The sequence below is a fragment of the Esox lucius genome, chromosome 19 (assembly GCF_011004845.1).
Source record: "Esox lucius isolate fEsoLuc1 chromosome 19, fEsoLuc1.pri, whole genome shotgun sequence".
Taxonomy (NCBI): domain Eukaryota; kingdom Metazoa; phylum Chordata; class Actinopteri; order Esociformes; family Esocidae; genus Esox; species Esox lucius.
Genome location: NC_047587.1, coordinates 22,556,257 through 22,575,080, shown reverse-complemented (window position 1 = coordinate 22,575,080; position 18,824 = coordinate 22,556,257). Strand labels below are relative to the sequence as shown.

The 18,824-nt window shown below is 39.5% G+C and overlaps 2 protein-coding genes across 3 annotated transcripts; one reads left to right on the top strand and one right to left on the bottom strand.

Moving 5' to 3' along the window:
- Positions 1-1,556: 1,556 nt before the first annotated feature.
- si:dkey-24l11.2 (ZnF_C3H1 and zf-CHY domain-containing protein) lies at positions 1,557-9,370 on the top strand. The gene is made up of 12 exons (XM_010896536.4): positions 1,557-1,727; positions 4,202-4,891; positions 5,041-5,100; positions 5,318-5,370; positions 6,658-6,802; positions 6,990-7,327; positions 7,470-7,698; positions 7,859-7,973; positions 8,079-8,199; positions 8,290-8,401; positions 8,478-8,590; positions 8,702-9,370. Exons 1-12 carry the CDS (start codon positions 1,698-1,700, stop codon positions 8,769-8,771), a joined length of 2,076 nt encoding a protein of 691 aa, XP_010894838.2. The 5' UTR covers positions 1,557-1,697; the 3' UTR covers positions 8,772-9,370.
- kti12 (KTI12 chromatin associated homolog) lies at positions 7,747-18,214 on the bottom strand. Of its 2 annotated transcripts, XM_010896537.4 has the most exons (9): positions 18,004-18,211; positions 17,484-17,535; positions 17,313-17,365; positions 17,068-17,123; positions 16,730-16,809; positions 16,268-16,427; positions 15,125-15,187; positions 12,282-12,350; positions 7,747-10,644 (listed from the first exon to the last, which is right to left on the bottom strand). In XM_010896537.4, the coding sequence occupies exons 1-9, from the start codon at positions 18,152-18,154 to the stop codon at positions 10,501-10,503; spliced, it is 828 nt and encodes a 275-aa protein (XP_010894839.2). In that variant the 5' UTR covers positions 18,155-18,211; the 3' UTR covers positions 7,747-10,500. The 2 variants fall into 2 exon arrangements, with proteins under 2 accessions (XP_010894839.2, XP_028971008.2); XM_029115175.2 differs by lacking the exon at positions 12,282-12,350 and having other exon boundaries at positions 10,563-10,640; positions 18,004-18,214.
- Between the last annotated feature and the right edge of the window lie 610 nt (positions 18,215-18,824).

Here is an 18,824-nt window from a genome sequence, read left to right as displayed (position 1 = left end):
GTAAACTTTATCATTTGATTGCTTTTCATGCGGGTCTATTACACAAAATCCATCAGGTCATTCCTCTCGAAACAGTTCATTTGGACTGGACAGCAATTTCACAAGTTTCACAGAAATGTTTCATATTGAAATGTGTTATTGTTAAGCACATTCATGTTTATTATCTCACATGAGCAGCACTGCAAATATGTACAAAATCTAAACATGTACGTAACTGTCATATATAACCAGTAACAACGAATATTCAGTCAGATTTGATTAGATTTAACTTTATTGTCATTGAACAAGTACAAGTACAGTAGAATGAAATGCAGTTAACATCAAACCAGAAGTGCAAACAGAACAGTGCAAAAACTGTACGGTATTAAGTAGGATGCATAAATGTGCATTGAAGCAAATGCGGGTATGATTTGTGTTGGGTGCAGATTTCCGCAGGGTTATAGTAACTGGGAAACAGTTTGTAGCATGGATGTGAAGGGTCCCTGATGATACCGCGCACCCTACCCAGACACCGCTTGCGCTGGAGGTCTATCAGTATAACATTATTTTCTGTAAACAAGTAAGGTTTGAAAGTGCATGTTTTTGACTACACACAATTTATTTATCCCCTCACCCACTAATGAATTACAAACGCTTGACTTTATTATCAACAAAATGTATTAAGTCCACTCTGTGGCTGATTTTGGTATGGGCGACATGGGCAGCATCTTACCGGGGGCGACACCAGGTGCCCGCTCAACCAAAATCGTAATCGGTCTTCAGTCGCTCATTTGCACATCTTATAAAGGCTTGTTGAAGGCGGGCTTAGGATGGTTTTTCTATTTCTTCGAGAGTAGAACTGTCTCGGTTTTTGACGTAAAATTTTCTGAGATCACTCACCCCCCCAACATGCTCAGAATTTTACCAAAATAGTCCCGTTTGTTTCTGCTCCGTTTGGGCTGGTTTGTGATGCTATAATTCTTTAGAAATTACAAAATATTTTGTAGGTCAAATTCACTATAATAGGCTCAATCGTTTGTGCTCCGGTAAACTCCGGGAAAAGTTTTGTTTAATAACAATGATAATGGATAGCAAGTACCCTATGCCCTACTCCATTGGTCCTATCCAACTCGATAATGCAGGGTGCAAAACATGACCATTTTATTCTTCATAAATAACTAAATTGTGGTTGTTGACAGGGCAATGTGTTTTCCTTAAGTGTATGTGTGCCTGGCGAAATCATCCTGCTTGAGGAAGCAGTTTAATATGAAGTACGAATAAAGCCGAGCGGGCTACTGGATCCATGGCCACCTGTCCATTACGATATCACATACCAGGATGTGTAGAAACAAAACACTGTATGAAGAGTACAAACAATAAAGAGGACACCTCAAGTAGTCCCTGTGAGCACACTTGCCCTGAAGTAATTTCACAGGTCTGAAAAGGCATTTCCTATCCATCTTACATTGCTATATTTGTGTGGTATTATTCAATTGATCAGAGTAGATGTTGAATTTGTTACACCTACTGTATCCAGTTGTGTTCACTCCAAAACAGAAGAGGGCGATAAATTCACTGCATAATGTACGCCATTGCCAGAGAAAGGCAGAAATAGGTCAGCCATTGGACTTTGGACACTTCTTGATATCACCCAAAGAATGCCTCAAAATAAAGGTCTTATTTCAGCACCCAGATACGAACATCTCTAGAATATCGCCATGGACAAATCTTCCGTGAACACCGATACGGTACTGTAGTTTCCTTTTCAAAAATGCTGTGTAAGTGTCGTGATGTAGGGTAACCATTCAGTTTTTTTCCAACGCCTTGTTTACATTAGAGTCTTTTTCAGGAGTGTACTAGTTTAACCTCGTTCCAAGGCTATTGCGCACAGTATGTAAGAGCCTGACACAACAACCATTCAAAGTGAGCTTTGGTTGGAGTGTCATATTTTGATCTTATCATATTAATAAACTGCGAGAAGTGCTCTAAATGTGTTAGTGCATGATTCGATACCGGGTCAGTTGAACGTAACAATTAGCATATTGTTTACTGGAAATCTTTCATTAATCTACATTGAGAGAGAAGTTCAGGAAACTAAAACATCCAACCTGGTATCTGGGTTTTTATTTATTTGTAATAAACCTCCACATGACTACGCCAAAATCAGGACAGGTCTAGGAATTATCATCTTATGTCTTTCACGCAAAACGTACTATCAGAATCTTCTGCACTTTCTGAACGCAACGACCCAAGATAAATTGTAGATACACTTCACGCTGGTTTGAATTTTATTTTTTCAAATAAAAAATTTAAATAGTTTCTATGGGGATTGAATACACTGCAAAATGTATTGTCAGTTATAAACCTGGCGGTTCGCATCCAGAATGCTGATAACTGTGGTTTGAGATTACACCACAACGTCAGATCAGTTTTTACGGCTCTCATTGCGTGCGTAACCGGTTTATGAAAGCGACACGTGATCTCGGGGGTTTGTTTTATATTGACCAATATACCACAGCTAACAGTGGCGTGCGGCGAGGTCTAGAGCAGTGGTTCCCAAACCTCTCCTGCCCCCCCCCCCCAGCCATTCCATCTATTAGATGTATCCCAGAGCTAGCACACCTGAATCAACTTAACTAATTAACAAACCCTTACATGTTGAATCAGGTGAGCTGGTTCAGGGCAAGAACTAAACGGTGAGGGAACCACTGGTCTAGTGGACACCCAGCGTGGGCCATGGCTCAAATAAAGGGAAATATGGCGAGCCAGTATTGATGGGTCGTTTCGTGAACGATTTGTTGTTTTTCTGATTCATGATTCACCTCAGTGGGATCTTCCGATCTTCGAATTTAGTTCACCGAAAGGAATGATGATCCACGGATCTTTCGGCACTTTGGATCACCTTAAGCAACAGTGGAAGGCTAACAAATATTGAACATAAATAAGTATTTCAATCTTTCTGATCCCCGGGGATCTCATTTATTATCATCCTTAATGTTCCAAAGTAAGAAACGTTAGCTACAATAAATATAAGAGGCTGTTATTCAGCTGTCAAGTGGTTATGTTATTGTCACGTTCTAGCACGGCAGCCAGCCCTGAGTCCTACGCCATCTCCCTCATGGACACCTGTTTTCTTTGATTAGGCCTATTTCTCCGCCTGTGTTCACTGATCACGGACACTTTTTAAGTTCCTGCATCCCCATTGTATCCTGTCGGTCTTTGTTATAACCCAACGTCACGTGGTTAGGTGTTTGTTTCTGTCCTAGTCCTTTTATCAAGTAGCCTATTCTGTTTCGTCCCTGTCCGTTATGTTTCATTTATTAAATATCCGCAGTTCTACCCTCACTTGACTTGCCTCCATTCGATATCGTGACCGTTATGTGCATGTCTGTTAAAACTGTCACTGTCAGGACTTGATTATATCAGATGTATTAACAAACCTTTTCTCAAGGTGCTTTTCATCCCGCGAACGAATCTTTTGGATCTCCATGTCTCATTTATTATCAGCTTTAGTAAACTGAATTAATGCAAAAAAAGGTATTTGGTCTATTATCATGTGGTGGATTAAAATAGTAATATTTGTACATTTTAAAAGTTTTAATTATAGGATGAATATCATTACGTTTAGAATTAATGTATTACTATTTTCTAATGATATCTTTAAATCTAAATGAACGAAATTATTCAAAAGATGGGTCCTTTTTACTGAACTATTTGAAAAGATCCGGATCAGTTAAGTGAGTTGAACTTCCCATCACTAGGTGCTCGGAGGCGAAGAAACATTTTAGATTTCATAACTGCATGCAAATCACACGCGCCTGTCACGGGATTATGTGAGGGTGGTTGTGAAACGCTCTCCACACGGAAGAGCAGATGACTTAATTCCACAATTGAAGTTCCGTTGGAAGGTGGATACAAAATTTGAAACTTGAGCTGTACAATAGCACTGGATTGCACAATATTCCAATATTTTCGATATTGGACGCAAACAAAAAATGCAGCGTGGAGGCAGGTGGCCGAGATAACTGTTTGGCATTATAATTACTGTAAACATCTTGACTTCATTCTCCTCAGAAATAGAATCAAACGCCCTGTGCTGTGTGATCATTTGTAGGTTGATGCAGCAATTGCTATGATTACATAAAATACACTGTTGGCTACTTGGTACTCCCTGAACATTTTCATAATTGTCCTATAGTCACTTAAGAAATGCTCTTTGCAGGACAATCCCAATTCTGGTGCTTTGTGTCACAATGAAGAAGAGGTCAGGAATAAGACTGGACCAGCCGACAGTGGCCCTCCGGTACTGCTATGCCGATTCTACTCACAGGGGCGACACTGCAACTTTGGCAGGAAGTGCCATTTTCTCCATCAAAGAGCTGGTGCTGCCACCCTCACCCAGGAGAAGACCGAGAACAGGACAAACAGGAAGTCTGAACAGGAGTTCCAGGAACAGACCGGTCCTCCTAGCCAGCCTGGGCTCACAGAGCAGCTCCCTGTGGTTGACCACCCTGGAGGTTTAGGTCACAGGCTGCCGTCCAAATCAAGGACTGCTCCAACCAGAGGTGGGAGAGCCAACAACCGCCGGCCTTGTCGCTATTTTCTCTCTGGTTGCTGCACCATGGAAGATAGATGTCGCTACTGGCATCCAGCCCAGTTCCCCCCTGTAGACGACCCGCATGTGGATGACGGAGGAAGCCCCAAGGCCAGGGTGCCCCCTGCCCCCCCTCCCAGTGGCCTTCAGGTGATCAAGCTGAGTGACATGACGGACAGTGTTGCAAAACAGCTACGGGATACTGAGATCAATCTGCTGATGAAGCGGTTTCCCAAAGAACAGCTGATTGTGCAGGAACGGAGCGACGGCAAAGTCACCTTTTACCGCATCACAGTTCAGCCCACTGATCCAGACTGGGTAAACACATTCTTTCAGTCCTCTACCCAGGCCATTGTCTTTTACCATTTTGTTTTATGATATACTGTAGTTTTATGAACATCCTGTAAATGCATCATAATGCTATTGTGCATAAACTCTTCTGGGCCACCTCTTATACTGTTTCACAGCCTTTTGACCTGAAAGAAATTGACATATTGCTGAGCTTTCCGGAAACATACCCCCAAGAGGTAAAACACTTTGTTGACCCACAAATCTCATCTGTCTGAATTGTTTTGCATCTACTGTAGGGCCAGTTTTACAGACACGGATTAAGTGTAGTCCTGGACAAATAAATTACACTCAGTTTCCATTCAGCTTGATTTATTTTAGTCTAGGACTAGACTTAATCTGTCTGTGAAGCCTGACTCTAGAGTTAGACTTAAGGTTGATTTGTCTCCCCAATAGGTATTTACATTAGATGTACCATTGGACCAGGATTTACCATCCATTATGGGAAGGTGAGGAAAACTGTATTTTATTTTCACTGGCTCACTCATTCAAGATACAACACTAACAGTTAAAGATGGCAAACTAGACAGGTAATTAAAATGAAGTGCTTGGCTGTAAATGCTTTATGAATATGAATTTATTAGATTTTTCTTTGTATGCATAGCATTTCTGTATAGGCCATTAATGTGTGCATTATAGAACAGTATGATCAAGTTAATTATGATGTGGATGAGGACTGTTACTGGGCTTTGACAGAAGAGTTTTGAACCTCGTCTTCATGATTTGATATGCAACATTTACTGTAAGTATTCAAATCTGTATTGCTGACATGGTGAGATGGAGGCTTTGGTCATAAACCAAAACCGATAAATGCAGATAATGGAATAGAGACATGCATAAGGGTTTACAATTCTGCTGGAATAAACAGTGGCGGTGCGTTAGTGGAAACATTTCTAAAAGTTCAAGAAGTGCTTGCTCTCAGAACCATAACAAAGAATAATCCAAGGCAGAGATGCAAAAATGATATTACATATAAACCATTCTTAAAAAGAATACAAAAAGGGCAAGACCCCATGCTTTAATCTGTGCTGTACAAATGTGTACAGCTCATCTCATCCTGAGTAGCAATGAATTTAAGCAATAGAAACATTTAAGGTTAGTTTGAGATACAAAGTCCCAGTAGGGCATAACCATTGAAGAGAGGACGAGGAGGGGAATATTATCTTATAAAAAGCATACAAGGTCCAATTGTTCATTCTGGCTCTAGGGATATAATGTTGTCTAAGTAAACGATTGTACTTCAGGTGACATTTGTAATGTACATTTTATGACACACTGAAACCAACTGGGCATGCCTTTCACATGCTGAAGACAAGACTGAAGACAAAAATCCCAGAAACCAGCAGGAACAAATCTGGCAGAGTGTCACCAGGGAAGATACCTAGCATCATGTCCATGGTTGCATGGACAGGACATGTGACCGTGTGCTAAACATGACTACTTTGGTAGCAAATCACACAAAAGTTGTAAAAAAGCGTGAGGCCCTTGTATGGGTTGTATGGCTACCCTTAAATGCCAATCACCTAATAATATATGAACAAAACTATTGTACTCTCTGTTGTAACTCACACCCCGTGTGGTCACTTGAGTTTTTTGTGACGTGTCCGCTGTTGGTTAAGACACAGTACTCTTGAATACAGACATGCACGTATAAACAAAGCGTTCCACAAACTCACATTTTGTGTCACAGTCTTGAGATGAATACACATTGAGATTTTCTGTGTTTATCTATATAGATATGTGGAACAAGCTTCAGTGGAGTGGCTGCGTGCCAAGCATGCCACCAATCAGTTGATGGGAAAGGTGGAGCTGCTCTTCCGACCATTCCTCCGCTGGTTGGATCGCAGCATGGAGAGACTATTCACTGAGGGAGCCAGGCAGGTCAGGCTTTTCTTTTTCGGTCTGTGAGAACCTATTGTCATATACAGTGATGACCTGATCTAAAGACAAAATATGCTACAGTTCAATTTCTGTTGCATATCCTTCTGTTTTTTTTTTTTTTAAAGACAATTTAGCAAGTTGAAGGCAGAGTTCTTCTTATTCTTTTTTTATTTAAATCTCTCCTCAGCTGAAAAAAGATGTGGAGATAGCAAAGTCTGGAATTCAGTTTGTGCCATACCAGCAGCTCCAAGTAACAGTGTGCAAAGACCATGCCCCAGAGTACACAACTGACCCTGTCCTCAACACTGAAACTGACCAAGAGAGAACTGAAGAGAGAGAAGAAGAAGAGTGGGAGGAATTGAGGAACCCTGGCTCTGATGAGGAAGATGACAGGGGGAAGGTGGAAAATATTAAGATTAGTGAGCCCCGCAGAGGAACAGAGGTGAAACTGCTGGGCCTGAGGCTGGGAGAGGAGACGGCCACTGTGGTTGCCACACACATCACTGTATGTCTGCAGTGCAGCAGGTCAGACAATGGGGCCTCCACCTCAATCACTGGAGCTTACTGTACATCATATGTCAATCCTGGCCTGGGGAAGTGGTAAATCTGTTGCTTTTTATGGGATTGGGAGATGTGACTTGTGTCGGGCCTGTGTGTTTTTTTGCAGGTGTAAGGTGACCGCAGACCTGACTCTAAGTAGCAGGAAACCCTGCACTGCCCAATGTGAGAAGTGTAACGCAGGGATCCAGGCTGCCTTCAGACCCAGCATGCTGCACCGGTACAGTGATGTCCTGGGCTATCTGGATCTGGGCACCACTGCTCCTGTTGACCTGGTCCTACAGGACTGTGAACTGGTTGTGGGCTGCCTTAACTGTTCCAAAGAAGGCCCTGTGCAGGTCTCAAACTGTAACTCCTCTTTTCCTTACTCCATTCTTGTCTTATTCAGGTGACTGAGATGGCTGTAGAGATCTTAGACTCAAAATTATTTTTATCTGGTTGAACCTAATCTAAGACAGTCAGTTGCTTGTTTGTTTTTTAATGATGTTTTGTCTTCAGAACCTTTCATATGGCCAAAGCAAGGAGTTCAACTGCCAACATTGCCACAGCAAACTAAGCATTCTGGTTGACAGCACACGATTCCAGTACATAAAGCCACGTGAAGTTAAAACAGGTCAGAAATAAAGCCTATTGTGGGATTTTAATGATGAACCACGCAACTAATTTAAACATCTGTTTCGGCTATGACGTGTGAAATGTAGTTGTCTGTCCTGCACAGGTCACAGCGACTCGTCATGGACCTATCGGCGGAACATCAGGGACCCTGCAATACAGCTGGGGAAAGCCCTTCCTGAGAAGGGAGCCTGCAAACATTACAGACAGAGTCATCGCTGGCTCAGGTTCCCAGACACCCAGTTCCTTTTAACGTTGTGTTAAATGTGCTAACGTGGACTCTTCTTGTGAGTGACATCTGATGGCTGTGCTCTCAGGTTCCCGTGCTGTGGCCGGGCCTACCCCTGTGACGTCTGTCACGACATGGACCAGGACCACCCCATGGAGTTGGCCACCAGGATGATCTGTGGACACTGCTGTAAAGAGCAGGTGGGACATCCTGTTGTCATGGGGTCTTCTGTAGGCCAGATTCCATCCCTCAATCTGTTGCTATTTGTGCCTGCAGCTGTACAGCAATGGGAAGTCGTGTGTCAGCTGTGGCAACATGATGACGAGAGGAGCCTTCACCAGTCACTGGGAGGGAGGACTAGGCTGCAGGAGTAAAGTCAAAATGAGCAGGTACTATTCTGAATTTACACATTCACACTGTATTTGTCTAAACATGTCATGTTACTTTAAAACTCAAATACAAAGAATTTGTGCATTCATATGTTTTTCTCTCATTTACAGAAATGATAAACACAAATATTCCAACTCAAACAAAACCATATCACGGAAAGCAACTAGTGAGAAGAAATAAAAAAGAATATGGACTATATGCTAACCTAGCAGTGGTTTGTTTTTCAAACCCAGCCATTGCCATGACTTGAGATGTCTCAAGACACTGATGACTGGGTGTTAGGCTTGCTCTATATGTGATTCAATAGCAACAATTTTATCAATGCTTAATTCTTTGTCTAATAAATTCAATGGTTATTGTCATGTTAATTTAATCTGTTAAAATTGATTACTTTTCTTGTTGGGGCAGCAAGAAGGATCTTTAGAGCATTACATAAATATCATCAATATGGGCTGCTTTTTCTAAAGTCATGCATGCAATTCTGTCATTTTACATGACTACAGACATTGGAATACTCTTTAACAGGCCTACCACAAAAGGATAAAACACGGCATACCCAATATTGAAGTCAAATAAGTCCACATACTTTCCAGTGACAAATTCTTCCGAACTGTTTTTACAGCATTTATAGTTTGAAATATTCCAAAAGGTCTTTTAGTTGCTGTTTGCTGTGCATTGAAAGCCATATTGGCAATCACACCTTTAAAAATCAGCTGTTTGATATTTCCTGTCTGTGATACAAAATAAATAAAGCTTATTTTACTGTATTCTCTCCTGTACAACTTTATCCTCTGTGGCAAAATAATGCTCTTTTCAGTCATTTATTTCTGTAGACAGGACTGTTTGTGTCAACTATTCCTGGTTATTAACTGAAGTTTAGATTTGTCCTTGTTGATTATTGTCCTGCTGACAGTGAAGGATGAACAAAGCAAAATTCACAGAGGTGCTTAAAGAAAAACAGTGAACATCTACAGAAAATGCAAGAAAAGTACACCCATTGCTTCAACAGCTGGTGCGGAACCCTTTGGTTGAAATAACTTCATGAAGCTGTTTCTTATAACTGTCTCAGTCTCCTACATCAACAGAGAAATACTGCACTACAGTAGTTCTTCAACTGTATCATGTTTGAGGACTATCTTGCATGGACTCTACTAATTTGGGAGCTGGGCTTATTGGGATTTACTTTTTCTCCCTCATTCTCATCAAGAATCCAAGTTGATTCAATGATGGCAAGTTGGCCAGACTCTGAGACAGGACTTTTTTAAAATTCTGTTTATAACAATGTGTAGAAAGTGAAGGGGTCTGAATACTTCCCAAAGCCACTGTAGAGTATACCGGTACCCATAGGGTGACATGGACTGGTCTAAATGTGTACACTGACAACCTCAACAGTTCCTCAACAATGCATTCTTGTGAGATGGAACTTGGTCATGATCAGGATCCTCTCCTGTCTAGTGCCCATCAAAATGGTACAGGACATTCATCAGCATCATGTGAACGAGTTGAACAATACTGAAATGTTACATGCACATTTAGACTCATGTTTTTTTTGGTATGAAATTTGTGGTATTTATCACAGTTCTAAACATCAAACTTTTCACAACACACTTAAGACTTAGTCTCACTCATTCACACAAAACTTGTGCAAAATAAACCAAATTAGCATTTAGAACATCTGCCAACATTAAAGCAGAAACGGAATTCTGATGTCATTTACAGAATGTGTACAGCCTCTACATTCCAAGATAGATATTTATCAGCGTCTTAATCTGCAACTGTTAACTCATAGGCTATATCGGCTACAGTGTTATCTGCCAAGATCCATCAAAATTACTGAGACAATATAAACATACAAGGCATTTCGAATAACAGTCTTGAACTAAAACGCTTTTTTTTTAATAAGAACTTTTTAATGAATACTCTTGTTTATATACTGTATAAACATGTTAGCAATGTGTCCAATGTTCTCAGTTGGGTGCATCTTGGTGTAGCTGATGAACTGGCGTCGTAGTTTCCGGAGCTCTGCCATGTTCAGACTTCTGGTTAGTTCTATGTTTGACATCAGGTTAAAGAATTAACAAACATACAGATTAACTTGTTCATGAATTATCTAATATTGTGCATACTGTTTTGCTCATACGTTTGCATACCCTGGCAGAAATAGTTTGGTATTGAAGGATAGTGATCATATGAAGCCATTTATTATTACATAGTTGTTTGGCTCCTTTTTAAATAATATTGATAATGGAAATCACCCAAATGGTCCTGATCAAAAGTGTACATACTCTTGAATGTTTGGCCTTACAGCCACACAAGGTGACACACATAGGTTAAAATGGCAATTTAAGGTGAATTTCCCAAACCTGTGGCTTTTTAAATTGCAATTTGTGTCTGTGTATAAACAGTCAATGAGTTTGTTAGCACTCACGTGGATGCACTGAGCAGGCTAGATACTGAGCCACTGGGAGCAGAATAGAACTGTCAAAAGACCTGCGTAACAAGGTAATGGAACTTTATAAAAATGGAAAAGGATATAAAAAGATATCCAAAGCTTTGCAAATGCCAGTCAGTACTGTTCAATCACTTATTAAGAAGTGGAAAATTCAGGGATCTCTTGATACCAAGCCAAGGTCAAGTAGACAAAGAAAGATTTCAGCCAAAACTGCCAGAAGAATTGTTTGGGATACAAAGAAAAACCAACAGGTAATCTCAACAGAAATATAGGCTGCTCTGGAAAAAGATGGTGTAGTTGTTTCAAGGAGCACAATACGATGATACTTGAACAAAAATGAGCTGTGCAATCGAGTTGCTAGAAAGAAGCCTTTACTGCAACAATGTCACAAAGAGCCGGTTACAATATGCTCGTCAACACCTTGACACACCTCATAGCTTCAGGTACACTAATTTGAAGTGACGAGACCAAAATAGAGCTCTATGGTCACAACCATAAGCTCTATGGCAATCACAGTCTCCTGACCTTAAAATCATTAAGCCACTCCTGGGAGATCTCAAATGTGCAGTTCATGAAAGACGACCAAAGACTTTGCATGACCTGGAGGCATTTTGCATAGACGAATGGGCAACTGTACCACCTGCAACAATTCGGGCCTCATAGACAACTATTACAATACTTGCATGCTGTCACTGCTGCTGAAGGGAGCAATGCACAGTATTAAGAACTAAGGGTATGCAGATTTTTGAACAGGGGTCAGTTCATTTTTTTTTCTTTGTTGCCATGTTTTGTTTAATGATTGTGCCATTCTGTTATGACTTACAGTTGAATGTGAATCCCATAAGAAATAAGACATGTTTTGCCTGCTCACGTTTTCTTTACAATTGGTACATATATTACCAATTCTCCGGGGGTATGCCAACTTTTGAGCACAACTGTAAATAAAGGGAGAAAGGGACAAGTTTCCATGTTATGGTGCTTCTATTTTCCTCGGGTACTGCTCAGCAACAATCTCTGCCCATGCTCTATTCTTTTTAATAATGCCTATCCGGTTCTATTCATTTAGCTAACTCTACCTTAGTAGTCCATATCAAGTTTACCATTTATTTGAATTTCCAATAAAATAAAGTGTGATACAGCTCAAATAACTTGGTTGTATGCATGGTTCAATCAACTTAGTATTTCATTTAAACAACTTTTGACCAGAGTATGGATGAGCAATATGTGGAAAAAGATATCTTTTCTGTAGCTCCTGGAACAGCAATAAAATCTCCTGCAACACTTGTCTTCTGGTAGTTCAGAATCGCCTGGAACAAACAACAGAAACAGTCTATACATCCTTTTAAGAGACCGCATTGCAGACACCAAATGCAAATAACATTGAGACTGAAAACAAGCATATTTGTTTTCCCTGTGCATGACGAAAACACGCATCAACATGTGGCAGTCATCTCACACTAATAGTTTCCTCTTAATACCTATTCACAAAGCTGCTTTAGACCAAGTTTTACTAAGGAATGGGAAGAAAACTAAGACCAAGTGCAGAGTTGACCCTGTTGCTATGGATGATACTTAAGATGCCCACAGTGACTAGCTGATAGGGGAGTGGTCTCTTGTCGGTGAATCTATCATAGCAATACTGTGGAAGGTTGTGTCATACTGCCACACTGAAATAAAGATATTCAAATGAAAATGTAGTCGAAGTGTCACTGATTAAACATGAAACCAAGAATGATATACGGACTAGTCAAGATACAGAGATGGGGACAAGTCACACATGGTCAAGTCCAAGCAAGTCTCAAGTCTTAACCATCAAGTCTAGAGTCAAGTCTCAAGTCACAGTTCAGATAAATCAAGCAAGTCAAGGGTTCACCCTAAGCAAGTCAAGTCGAGTCCTTAAAAGTTTCAAGTCAAGTCAAGTCACAGTACTAAAGAGATGAACACACACACACTGTCCTCTGTTTCTGATGTGCGCTTGGTGCGAAGCTCGATTTCAAAATCAAACATTTTTCTCATCCGCGGTACAATTTTTGGGGGGGACGAAGCAGAGGGATCTTGAATCAGCCTGAAGGGGTTGTATTCGCTATAACAACCGCCACGCTATACCTTATCCCGCTTATTACATGGCTACCTACCAAATAAATCTATAATTTGACACAAAATATTGATTTCAAAAGGAATTTATTGATTTAAAAACGACTGTATTGCTTCCTCTAAAGAAAATAGTCCGTTCCGTCTCTGGTTAGAATCCTGCTGCGTCCATAGCAACGCGCTGTTTTTCATGGCAACGGTCTGTTATCAAGAAATAACACGCATTCCTCACTGGAATTCACCAATCCATGTAATAAGGGCTAATAATAACAACCTTATAAACGAATTATTGTGACTGAAAAACTGCCTAATATGTAATTACGCTGTAATTATTCTTGTCTGTATGAGTAAAAAAAAAACTCTTCGAAATGTTTAGGTGCTAGTAATCACATCGGCGCCTCCATGTTAGCCTTTCATGCAGTAAAGTTAACTGTTATGGTGTAAGCACAATTACTTTTAGTTTCCACACGCAGTCCACAAACACTTGCCCACATTTAATACAGACATTATAGCCTACGTGTAATAATATACATGCCCGCTCATTTTAAGATGCCCATCAACATTAAAATTCAGGCTATGCCACTGTTATAGTCAAATTCCCTTACATCTATTTACCAGACGTATTCAGTAATGATAATGGTCACATTTCTAACAAGAAAAAAAAATATATATAATATGCAACCAAGGCCAAATTATGACAAACAAAAGATTAATTCATAGTAACTTAATCGTTATAGATCTTAGTGAAATTGAACATAAAGAGATTACTTTCTTACCTTTCCTTGTGGTTCTTAAAATAACGAATGAAATTTGACGTTGTTGCATATTTTGCATCTGGCAAATCTTTTTTTTATTCACCCGGTCCAGTTCAAAGTCCTTGTATCCAAACGATACTATTTGTGGAGCTCGACTAACGTTACTGTCTGCCATGTTTGGCGCGGTTTGAATTGTGCAGCGTTAAAGGCACATACGCTGATTAGTGGTGCTGATGTCACAACATATAAAATTATTTTATTGCTGTTTGTTTATTATAAGTTCAAGTCATTGTCGAGTCTTCCACTTCAAGTCAAGTCAAGTCTCAAGTAACTTGTTCTCAAGTCAAAGTCAAGTCAAGTCATTTTCATACTTTAATCAAGCAAGTCACAAGTCCTGAAAACTGTAAGTCATGTGACTCGAGTCCCCCACCTCTGTCAAGATATGTTCAGTTAATTGTCACCTATGTCAGGCAGCACGTAAACAAAGGCGTGTTCATCTTTTGATGGTGGATTAATTTGTGCAATTGTGTCCCATCTACAGCACCAACTACACCAGGTGGTCCAGCTATGGCCATAAATTTGGATTTGTTTCTTTGTAGTCGGCCAACATAAAGAAGAAACCAAAATTTGTCAAACGATGTTGGGTCTGGAGAGGGCATTTATTGTTTGATGTAATATTCTACTGACAGATGACTGAGATTTATGTAGTTTGTCTGTGCTGCATAGCTGCATTTTTCCTGTGACCAATTAGCGTAATTTTCAAAACCTTGATCTCAGGTGTGATTGGGTTTTTTCTGTTTGTTGGTGAATTGACTGTATCCATGACTTGCTCTACTAATACCATGGTAATTAAGGCGATACCTTAATTATACCTTAAAATCTCAGTATCATAAGATGTCGACCTGATTATGAGGCGAATTGCCAGCAGCAGCCCTTTCAGGATTGTTTGTGACTTAATCTTAAGTGACTTAGGACTCCTCTTCACTACCCCAATCATTTCACAGATTTAGGAGCTGGTTTTAGTGCTAAAACAAGTTGGGAGCTACTTTTAAGATGTTTTGTGAATACGGCCCCTGAAAAAATATGATAGGAGAAAAATCCTAAATGGTTGTCAAACAGGACAGCGTACGTTAACGTATGTTCTTTGTCCTGTGTATACGTCCTGCTATCAACCAATCAGAATCCAAGCAAACTGTTTTAGAAATGTGTAAGAATTAATAATAAAGAAGGCTCACCATTAACACATCTTGTGTGACTTTGTCCAGCTCATACAAGAAGTTAGTAGATGAAAGTGGTTGCTGTAAAATATGGATTAAAAACAAATTAACCATTTATATTATAATCCCTTAATAAACCATTTATCAACAGTGTAAAGAGTTTAGTTACTACACTGAACAAAATTATAAACGCAAACCTTGTTTTTGCCCCAATTTATCATGAGCTGAAATCAAATATCTAAGACTACACAAAAGGCCTATTTTTCTCAAATATTGTTCACAAATCTGTCAATCTGTGTTAGTGAGCACTTCTCCTTTGCCGAGATAATCCATCCACCTTAAAGGTGTGGCATATCATGTGGCATATCATTATTGCACAGGTGTGCCTTAGGCTGGCCACAATAAAAGGCCACTCTAAAATGTTTCACTGTGTTGGAGAGGTCCGGGGTGGTCTGAAAACCAGTCAGTATCTGGTGTGACCACCATTTCCCTCACAGTGCAACACATCTCCTTCGCATAGGTTGATCAGGTTGTTGATTGTGGCCTGTGGAATGTTGGTCCACTCCTCTTCAATGGCTTTGCGAAGTTATTGGATATTGGCAGGACCTGGAACACACTGTCGTATACGCCGATCCAGAGCATCCCAAACGTGCTCAATGGGTGACATGTCCGGTGAGTATGCTGGTCATGCAAGAACTGGGATGTTTTCAACTTCCAGGAATTGTGTACAGATCCTTGCAACATGGGGCAACAACCCTTGCAACAATTTGAGAGAAATAGGCCTTTTGTGTACATAGAGATAGTCCTAGATCTTTTCAGATTTAGATTGAGTTCAGCTCGTGATTAATGGGGGAAAAAACAAAAGTGTCGCATTTATAATTTTGTTCAGTGTAAATAAAGTACACACCTTTGATACTGAACCTTTGTTGTGTTAATAATTGTTAAATGTATTAAAAAGATCTACATTAAACATCAGCTGAGGTATTGATAATGAAATGTGTCACATTTAACAATGCACTCAAAAAGTATTAAATATACTTTACAATTTACAGTACAGTTTAGAATTTGTCTATAAGTATGTTTTGTTTACATACAAAGGTTAAGGATTTGTCTATAAGTATGCTTTGTTTACATACAAACGTTTATAGAAGGTTTTCTTACACTTTGTGTCGACTGGTTAGGAGGGGGGGGTTTTCTTTTGAAGATAGCATCAGATATGGCTTCAAATGGAAGTGTATCTTCTTTTTGAATGGTGAAAAGTGGGCTGTCCCATCGGTTCCTGGAGTCCGGAGGTTCAAATCTGAGAACCAGTGCATCTACGCTGTGAAAGCAAAACCAAAGACCATGAGTCTGCAAGTCACATTGACAAATGGAAGACATTTAACCAAAATGTTCCCTCATACATACAATCTAATTTAAGCATAACATGACAAAAGCAACCACTACGCACCAATGCTATGTTAAAATATGAATTGGCTGTGGGTTTCAGACATCCTTTATTAACTTATTGAGTACACAGTAGTTCAATGGACATGCCATTAGCTAGCTCCAATAAATCAAGTGAGCAAAAATAAAAAACGTCAAAGGAAAAGCAAAAAATGCAATTTGGCCTAATGTACTTACATATCCTGGGTGTACTGCTCTTCAGCATTCCTTTGTGTATTCCAAGTTGAGCTCACTTCGGCTGATGTCAAACAATAAACCTTTATAAGGTCAAGTAAAAAGGTAAATCTCAGAGTCACCAAGTGCATTCATCTCATTAATTTAAGAAAACATTCTAAATAGCGGCAAACCCCTTAACTATGTAATCATCATACTAATAATTGTATGTTTAAAACTAAGTGTACACTCCACCCAGCCTGGTAAGAAATTACTAGCCTACCCCAACTTGCACACAATGAACAAGTGGCAGTGCAACCATTTTTAAAATAAAATTCTCCCATCAAAAACGTATTACATACCAGACAATGAGGCGTCTGTATGTGTTTGATCAGACAAAAAAGTTCATATCTGTAACCTATGGGATAGTAATAGAGGAAATATACCAATATAAACATGTTAAGGTCAGGTATACGATATGTAGAGAAATCAGCTCAATTCCAAAGCCACACACAGGTTTTGGCAAAATGTATAACCGCATCAGTAAAATAACAGATACATTTTGCATATAAATCATAATCAAATGAAAAAGGTTTAGTTTGCCTACCTTTGATGTAGTTCAATGAATCCAGAATCACTATGTCCTCTTTATTGACTCTCCTAATGCAATAAAGCAAGAATTGTCATGAATCTTCATGTTCAACTTCCAAACAAATACATTTTATTCCTACAAATTGAAAGACAGCAATGTTAGATAATCTATGGGCAGTACACCCACCTCTCTGCTTCAGCTCTTAAAGATCCTCTCACTTTTTTTTCAATCTGTGAATCTGTGAAACATGTATTATCAATGTTAGTGAGCTGGTAATTGTTTTGAATCAAATGCATAGATTCTCAGCTATAATTTGAGGGTATGTACGTTTGCTTATGAAATCTGATACTTGTCTCTGTCACTCTGGTCATATATATATAGTTATTGGTTTGTGGAATTATGGGGTGGGTGGTAGTTCGGGGTATCTGTGTGGGGTTGTTTGGGGTGACGGTTTCCCCATCACCACCTCGTGGTTAGTTTGAATACGCCAGATTGAGGACGTCATCCCCTAGGGACGTGTGGTATGGCTTGTACATTGAAAACATATAGCTTATAAGCAATAGTCTAACTTCTGCTTCGACAAACGCTAATGAGGATCAGAATTAAAAAGTACAATACATGGCAACGTCAAGTATTAGACAAAAGTAACGTTAGCTAGCTAACCACTGTTACAATAACGTTACAATATTTACCAACTTCAGCATACCTGAGTATACCGCGTTCTTCTCAATTCCCAACGTTCTATCTCCTACAATGTGAACACTTTTTCCTGTATTCTGTTCGAAGTATTCCTTTAATTCTACTGCTCTTCGTGTTTTGCCACTACACGGAAAACCACACATTATTATTAGCGGCATCTTGGCCGCGTTGTATCAGAGATGAAATTCTGTCAGTGTGACAAAAACAAGAATTAAGCATTTCCGGAATCCTTCAGCGATATCTGGAATCCTTCAGAATAAGGGTTTTTCCTGCAAAATTAAGGTTAGCGGGAAAAGGTTTCAATTTATATATATAAAAAAAAACGTTTAAAACTTTAATTTACAATTTAAACTGTCTAAAATCATGATCCGACAGCATAATTTTAAAGACACAAATATGTGTAGAGAAAGCAATATTGTGTTAACATGACCATGGTAAAAAAGGAAATCGAATCCTTTGTATCAGTTGTAAAGAATGATTGTCAAATAAATGGAGTACATCATCAGAATAATAAAATATTCTGATGATAAAACCCACAAGAGGGTACAAAGATCTTTAAAATGTTGGTTGCAATGACCACTGAAACTTCACTCTGAGTTATGGAGCAGCTGAAGAGTGATCAATTATAAGTTGCAGTGGGCTATGAAGTGGGTGTAATATGTATTGATGGTTTATAGAGAGATGCTCTGACCCAGTTGTCAGGATTTGGCCCTTGTCAAAGTCACTCAGATCCTTACACTTGCCCATTGTTCCTGCTTCTAACACATCAGATTTGAGGACAGAACGTTCACTTGCTGCCTAATATATCCCACCAACTGACAGGTGCCA